The following is an 8338-nucleotide window of genomic DNA, read 5'->3' on the forward strand; positions in this document are numbered from 1 at the left end:
TTACTGTGATTTTTCGTATATATGTTACCCAAGTATGCATTTACAGTTACCACATATACCGAACGACAATTTAAACGAGTCAAATATCTGTTAATAGTATTTATATAAATGTACATTTATATGTTAATTATAATAATAATTAATATTAATTAATTAATTAATTAATTAATTAATAATAGTTAATTATTAATAATAATTAATAATTAAGCAATTAATTAGTTAGTTGTTACATTTTTTTAAAATTTGTTTGTTAAATGAAAATGAAAATTAAATGAAAAAAAAATTAATTAAAAACAAATAAATCCATAACATCAGGATTTGTTGCATAGCCATTAAGTAAAGCAAAATTAGAAATTATTTTCAAAGAAAAACAGATCAACAGAAAAACAGTGTCCACAGAGGAAAAATGATTATATCTTGGCCTCACATGCTGTTCTGTAACAAATTAAATAATACCATTCGCACACTCTCTGTCTCTCTCACCAGTAGCTTGTGACGGTCGCAGTGCTGTCATTGCTCTGCATCACCTGTCTCTGTTGCCTCCTGGCCTGCCTTTGAGCTAATCAAAGTCAAACAGATACAGAGTCAAGATTTAAATGCTAGGCTTATTTAAATACTAATTTATTTTAACATGTAAAAGTATGGTCTTTTATGTAGTTGACTGAGGTGGAGCTCACCTTCTCCTCGCTTCAGCATAATCTTCATGGTGATGGCAAACATGAAGATGACGATAATAGCTCCTGCTCCACAGATCAGCAGAACGGTGGTGATGTTATCTTCAGGGCCTCGGAGAAAACGTCACAAATATCCAGATATAAACCAGTCAGCTGTACATGTGAAATGCTGTTGATTGGCTACATGATAGTAGAAAGTGAAGGCGAGTGGACTTGAACACATTGAGCACTACTCGCTCACCCGAAATTCTTCGTCAGTTTAAACTGGATTTCAGTCCAGCAGTCTTCACTTCCCACTACTACACATTCAAAATAACCTAGAGTCTACTTTTTTTTTTTTTTGGTCGAGGTAAGGCATGCTGCTGCATTATACTATTGAATACGTTCCTTTATGATTTGATTTCATGGGAGGATAACCAAATGACAGATAATACATCAAATGTATCCACAAATATATTTTCATGTATAAATCTTACAGCGATGTTTTATCCAACATTGAGAGACCGAGAGAGAGAAAAGCAGGCAACAAAGATACTAAGATCAGGCTTACACAAAGATCCAAAGTTATAATAGAGAAATGAGAAAACAAAACAAATATCCAATTGATAGTTTAATTTTTTTTTTTTTTTAGTATATCAGGGTGACTAGGAACAGGAAATTGTTCAACCATGACTTCCTGTTTCACAGGGGTATAAATATGAGGTAACACATAGGCCAAATTCCCTCAGTCATTCATAACAATGTCACCCAGTCACCCAGATGTACTACATTTTTTTTTTTTATGTCAATGGGAATATACTTCAAATATATTTTGCTCATATGAATTCATAGGGGTGCCAAAAATTGTAGCAAACCTATATTTAATAAAGATTTTTTTTTTTTTGATAAACCTGTGTTGTGTTTGCAATTGTTTGATATCCATGACAGCAGAGTATTTTCATGAATTCTTTGAACAAAAGATCAAAAGTTTAAACAATAAAGATAATTTTTCACAGCCTTCTTGGCTCATATTTACCAACGGTGCCAATATTAGTGGAGGGCACTACATATAGAGGAATGACAATAAAAACCTATTGATGTGACTTGATCAGTGTGGACAAGGTCTACAGCATTAAATGTAAATGTCATTGGTTAAAAGTATGAAGTGTGTCATTCTTTAATAAAGGCCAAATTGTAATCATTGAGAAATCGCAGTGGTTCTAGAGGAATAAAATACTTGGGGACATGCTGTTATTGGTAAATAATCAACTTCAGCGTGGTAACATCAGATATTCCTATAACAACATGCTAAGTGGTGTTTTATTCCATACTTGTCATGATATGATAGTGATTTTTTTAGTGTTATTATTTGTAGTGCTATGTATTACCTTTAAGACTTTCATTTATTTATGAATATGACATTATGAATATGAAATATCTTATATGATGTGTTTCTAGAGACAAACATATTTATACTTACAACTTGTTATGTTGTAAGATGAAGAGGTGACGTTTCCACATGAACTCAGAACAGTACAGGTGAGTGTCACATTTTTTTTGATCTTCTGAACTAAAATGTTCTGCTTGTTGCTGTCTATATTATTCTGGTCCTTCTGCCACTCAAAGCCATAGATCAGGTTCAGAGACAGGTTCGTTTCACAGGTGACATTTACATTAGTGAAACAGCTGGTTGCAGGGGAGAGGTTCGTCACCTGTGCAGTGATGTTACCTGGATCAACAAAATGACAAATGCCCAATATATACAGTTTACTCTCTCTCTCTCTCTCTCTCTCTCTCTCTCTCTCTCTCTCTCTATATATATATATATACACACACACTATATATAAACCAAGATAAATCATGTCTTCCACCCTCAATGTGAAATTACAACCATGATTCCAAAAAAGTTGGGACACTGTGTAAAATGTAAATAAAAACAGAGTGCAATGATTTGAAAATCTCATAAACCCAAATGTTATTCACAATAGAACACAGAAAATATATCAAATGTTTAAACTGTGGAAATGTACCGTTTTACGGAAAAATAAGGTAATTTTGAATTCGATGGCCGCAACACGTCTCAAAAAAGTTGGGACGGGGCAACATAAGGTTGGAAAAGTAAGTGTTCCTGAAAAGAAACAGCTGGAGGGTGTCACATCCCGAGACGTAAGGGAATTGAGTACGGAAGCAGGTGCAGGAAAAGACGTATTTATTAAAAGAGACAAAGGCAGATAAATCCAAATCGTAATCCAAAACGTAGTCAAGACAGGCAAAGGGTCAGGTGATCGGCAAAGAGGCACAAACGGGGCAAAGCAGGAATCAAAGTCGCGGTCACAGAAAACAGGGTGAAGACACAAAACAAGAAACATGAACTATGACTATGAACTGGGAGCGGACAAACCAGCGTGGACTAAATGGACTAATCTAAAGTTTAACCTAACTAAATATATCAAGGAACATAATATGGACCACGTATTTATCTAACTAACTATATCAACTATATCTAATTCTCCACGCCGTGTACTGGGAGGCGCGCGGTATATATATCAAACATTATCAACGTTAAGTGCTGGTGGCTGACACCAATCTACACACACGCTCAAACAACAGCCAATGACAGAATAGGGAGGCGACAGAACAGATCCATTACAAATGCACGTGTCCAAAGTATACAATGTCACAGTTGTCAAAATCCGAAGAGCATGCGCTCGCTGAGCACTCGTGCACGTAGTTCGTGCAAGTGCGCGCCCACTCATCTCTCCGAACGCGTTGCCAGACGGGGAGATCGTGATAGAGGGTAATTGGCAACAGGTCACCCTACACATTTTTAGTTGAATTCAGGTCTGGGCTCTGGCTAGGTCATGCAAAGACATCGATCATTCTTTTGTCGATTTGGATGTACGCTTTGGGTCATTGGCCTGCTGAAAATTCCTTTTTCATCCTTAGCTTACTAGTATTCTATCTATCTATCTATCTATCTATCTATCTATCTGTGTAATAAGTCCAATAAATAGTCCGTCTTTGTTCTTAGTAAAAATTTACTCACAGAACGCCCATATCATCTAGAGTTGAATCATAAACTTTTTAATCAGCATTGAACTAAAAGAAATTCAACTATTTTTGTACTTTTTCCTTGTTAAGAATTTTTGTACAGAGAAAACCACACATTCGTGTCTGTTCTTTAAGCAGCTAAACTGACTGAAAACCAACCATGTGTTTTGTTTTTTTAGAGGAAAAACCCACGCAACAGGTAGCATATTAATCTTTATATGAATTTCCTGAATGAATTATATATCTTTCATTAACATTTCAGCCTATTTTCACTTTATTTAGCACTTTCCTACATTACCCACAATGCCATTTGACTACCTAAACAGAGCAATGCAGCAGCGCTTAGTCCTTTAGTCTGTCCAGCTCTCTCACCTCCTTGTCTGTACACTCTGCTAATAAAGATCAGCTTCCAAAGCTTCAACTTTCATATCCATACCATCAACACCATCATGCTCATCATCTCATAGATCGCTAAATAGCTGAGTTGACTCTCTTCTGTAACCGTGTCGTATAGCTGCTTTGAATTCTGGGACTCCGAGTCCAAGGTTTGTTGTCTCCATTACTTTTACATTGGATCTCTAATTAATATGAATGCTGCTGGAATTGGCAAGTGAGAAAAAAAAACAACCTGTGATAGTAATAACAATGTCCCCATGTGACCTCAGTGTGGCACACAAACGCTAACTGATAACAGGAATAACTGAAATACAACACCAAGCTATAAGTTAGCACCAGAATTGCTAAGCACATCATATTTCAAAACGTATTTAACACGTTTGAGGGTGGAGTTTTCCTTTAACACTTTAACAGCGTTGATATCTAACGGAGAAGAGACTTTGGTGAGTCACATGGTAACAGTTTTGTAATTGCATTTTACATGAGGAAAAATTCTACATAACACATAAACTGTTATATATATATATATATATATATATATATATATATATACACAGTAAAAGAAACAAGTCGAATGAAAGGAGTTATGGATAATAAGTTAAGAAAGACAATCAGTCAATGACTTTACCTGCAGTGGGTGAATGACAAGCAGACATTACATAGTCTACAGAGAGAGAGAAGGATAAGTATAAAACAAAACACTTAGACATTATTAGACATACAGTAAATATGTGAAGTGTGTTATACTCACAAATCAATGAAGCGATGAGGAAACAAGTCAGGCCTGTTGCAACCATCTTTCTGCCAGGGTCATTACTGAAAAGTAAATCACACTGACATCATGTTATTTGGTGTATATGAAATGTTGCAAACAACAACAACAACAAATTTTATTGAACAAAAACTATTGTATTTCTTAGCAAAGGCTTCAGTATATCTAGCATCTTACAAGAACAACAACAAATACTACTACTACTACTACTACTACTACTAATAAAAAATAATAATTATAATAATAATAATAATAATAATAATAATTATTATTATTTGTTGTTGTTATAAGATGCTAGATATACTAAAGTCTTACTAAGAAATACTAAGAAACTAAAAATAATTTTTTACTTAGAAATTATTTTGTTTAATTTTTTTCTCACTCATTATTATTATTATTATTATTATTATTATTATTATTATTATTATTATTATTCTCTCCAAATGTGCTGTCAAGATACGACACCAAAGTTAGGTCAGTATGGAAAATGTTAATAAAAACAAAGAAGAGTGATTTGTAAATGTACTTTGACTCGTATTTAAACGAAAAAAGTATAAAGACAAGGTATTTGATGTTTTGTCTAATCAACTGCATAGTTTTTTGAAGATAAACGTTTATTTTGAGACTGATGCATGCAAAACGTTCCAAAAAAAGTTGGGACAGGGGCAATTTAGTACTAATAGCGATGTGACAAGTTGAAATAAGAAGGTGATGTGAAACAGGTGAGATAATCGTCTGATCATAGTATATAAGGAGCCTCCAAAAACGGCCTAGTCCTTCAAGAGCAAGGATGGGTCGAGGCTCGCCAATCTGCCAACAGATGCGTCAGCGAATAAGCCAACACTTTAAGAACAACATTCCCCAAAGACAAATCGATAGGATTTTGGGCATTTCACCTTCTACAGTGCACAATATAATTAACGTCAAATCACGGTGCGTAAAGAACAAGACTGAAAACCACTTCTGAATGCACGTGATCTCCGATCCCTCAGACGTCACTGTCTTAAAAACCGTCATGACTCTGTAATGGATATCCTGACATGGGCTCGGGAATACTTTGGCAAACCTTTGTCAGTCAACACCATTCGCCGCTGCATCCACAGATACAAGTTAAGGCTTTACTATGCAAAGCAGAAGACATCAACAATGTCCAGAAGCACCGCCGACTTCTCTGGACTCTATCTCATATGAGATGGACAGTAGCACAGTGGAATCCTGTTTTGTGATCCGATGAGTTCAACATTTCAAATAGTTTTTGGAGAAAACAGTTGGCGTGTTCTCCGGGCCAAAGAGGAAAAGGACTATCCAAGCTGTTATCAGCGTCAGGTCCAAAATCCAGTGTCTGTCATAGTATAGGGGCGTGTCAGTGCCCATGGTATGGGTAACTTGCACATCTCTGAGGGCATCATTAATGCAGAAAGATATGTACACATTTTGAAGCAACATATGCTGCCATCCAGATCAGGACAACACCAAACCACATTCTGCCTGGAATACAAGCGCATGATTGCGTAAGCAGAGAGTGCGGGTGCTAGCATGGTCTGCCTGCAGTCCTCTCCTATTGAGAATATGCGACGCATTGCTAAACTTAACCAACTAGTGTCTTCAGCGCCCAAACGCTTAATAAGCATTATTAAAAGGAAAGGTGATGTTACATCGTGATAAACAGTCGACTGTCCCAACTTTGTTGGAGTGTGTTGCAGTCATCCGATTTGAAATGAGTGTATATTTAAAAAAAAAAAAAAAATTAATTCGCAAAGTAATACATCAAATAATGTGTTAATAATGTGTTTTCAATATAGTACAGGGTGAATCGAATTTTCAAAAGACTCTTTTTGTTTGGTTTTATTGCAGTTTCCATACCGTCACAACTTTTACGGAATTGAGGTTATAAATAACGTTTCAAATTCTTTGGAAAGAGCGACGTAACACTGCTATTAATAAAATACATGTAGTCATACAGTCATATACCGTATTAGTCACTTCATCCTAACTCAGACAGCTTAGTTTGGAATTCTACATTTAATTCCTCCATAAACAGTCCATATAACTTCCTGCATTTACTATAAAAGTAAATTCTATGTTTCAGAGAAAAACAACAAAATCTAGCATAGCTATAGATTATCATATAATAATCCATACCTAAGACTCACAAAACCTTAATTTTTTCCCCCAAAAGGAATGGATGAAAATGTACATATATTCTTAACAAAAGCATAATCATCATAATTTGTAAGTAAACTGAGCTGTATTACTGAAATAATGAAATAATACCATATAATAAAAGGCTTGAACCTAAACCGACTTATAAGACGGTATAAGCAACCAAAAAGACAAACTTTAGGAAATGGATGGAAAGAAAAAAGAAGTCTAAATCATTCCATAATCCTACCTTCAGAGGTGGCATACGTTGTGCGTGTAAAACACTGATGTGGGAAGTGATGTAGGAACTGAAGGAGGTGAAACATGCTCTTTATAGCTGGAATGAGTTTGTTTTGGAAATCGATCCTCGGTTCCTGTTTTCAATGCAAATGACAGCAAAGGTATAATACTGTAGGTAAAGCCAGTCCTGCAACAGGAAACACATTTATTGCTTTGCATACCACGATAGTATTATATTCCTCAAGAGAAACACATTCAGGAAGCACAGGGAGTTGTGTAGATTTACTTTATGCATGTGCAGTCGAGATCCACTTCATTCATATAAGAATCATATAAGTGATGTGGCGAGAAGCATGTGGAACTGAATACATTAAATATGATTGATTAGGTAAAGGCCTGACAGTTTAAACTGAATAAAGTCATCCTATAATTTTAAGAACTATGTAAACTAAGTAAAAACGACGCAAATGTAAATGCATTTGTATTTGTGTTTATATTTATATGTTCTCCAGGTAGGCCTACACTTTGGCACTTTTAACCTTCTTGACCCTGTGAGTCTCATCAACATTTTATTCAGAAAACTCGACTTGTTTATGCTTCTTGAAACTGCAACAGGTCTGCCTTATCACGTGAAAAGAAGTGAGGTGATTGAGCTTTTCCTTTAATGTGAATCATTTGAATGACCTTAAAGGATATGAATGGTGAAGATTTTTTCTTATATATTTTTTCTTATTTAAATTATGCTTTTAAATTAATAGAAAATGTATTACTTTTGAGCTTTATTTTTCTTTAGGAAGACTTTTTTTTGGTCATTGTATTGCTTAGTCACTCTTATACTCTATCTATCGATCTATCTATCTATTTATCTGCTTGCTTGTTTTGAATTTTTCATTTTTTTAAACTTGTTTTAATATTTATTTGTAAAAGTTTGCTTCACACTTGGGTTACCATATGCATGTTCACTCTCTGTCCACATGGGGCTTCCTCCTCATTCTCTGGTTCCCTCCAACCTCCCAAAAACAAGTGGACTTACTAAGATTAATTGCCCACAGTGTGTAAAAGACTGTGAGAATGGATCCTCATG

The 8338-nt window shown here is 35.1% G+C and overlaps 1 protein-coding gene across 2 annotated transcripts; it reads right to left on the reverse strand.

Moving 5' to 3' along the window:
* Positions 1-237: 237 nt before the first annotated feature.
* Positions 238-7459, reverse strand: LOC128618704 (uncharacterized). 2 transcript variants are annotated; one of them, XM_053642484.1, is made up of 6 exons: positions 7265-7459; positions 4852-4933; positions 4729-4764; positions 2134-2382; positions 678-785; positions 238-559 (listed from the first exon to the last, which is right to left on the reverse strand). In XM_053642484.1, exons 1-6 carry the CDS (start codon positions 7277-7279, stop codon positions 480-482), a joined length of 570 nt encoding a protein of 189 aa, XP_053498459.1. In that variant the 5' UTR covers positions 7280-7459; the 3' UTR covers positions 238-479. The 2 variants fall into 2 exon arrangements, with proteins under 2 accessions (XP_053498459.1, XP_053498460.1); XM_053642485.1 differs by having other exon boundaries at positions 4852-4916; positions 7265-7458.
* Positions 7460-8338: the final 879 nt, after the last annotated feature.

This window comes from Ictalurus furcatus, chromosome 14 (genome assembly GCF_023375685.1).
Source record: "Ictalurus furcatus strain D&B chromosome 14, Billie_1.0, whole genome shotgun sequence".
NCBI classification, from domain to species: Eukaryota; Metazoa; Chordata; class Actinopteri; order Siluriformes; family Ictaluridae; genus Ictalurus; species Ictalurus furcatus.

Coding starts and splice junctions, on each gene's coding strand:
- LOC128618704 (XM_053642484.1), bottom strand. Junction 4,765..4,851: donor CCTCATCGCTTCATTGATTT/GTGAGTATAACA, acceptor CTCTCTCTGTAG/ACTATGTAATGTCTGCTTGT. Junction 2,383..4,728: donor TTGTCATTCACCCACTGCAG/GTAAAGTCATTG, acceptor TTGTTGATCCAG/GTAACATCACTGCACAGGTG.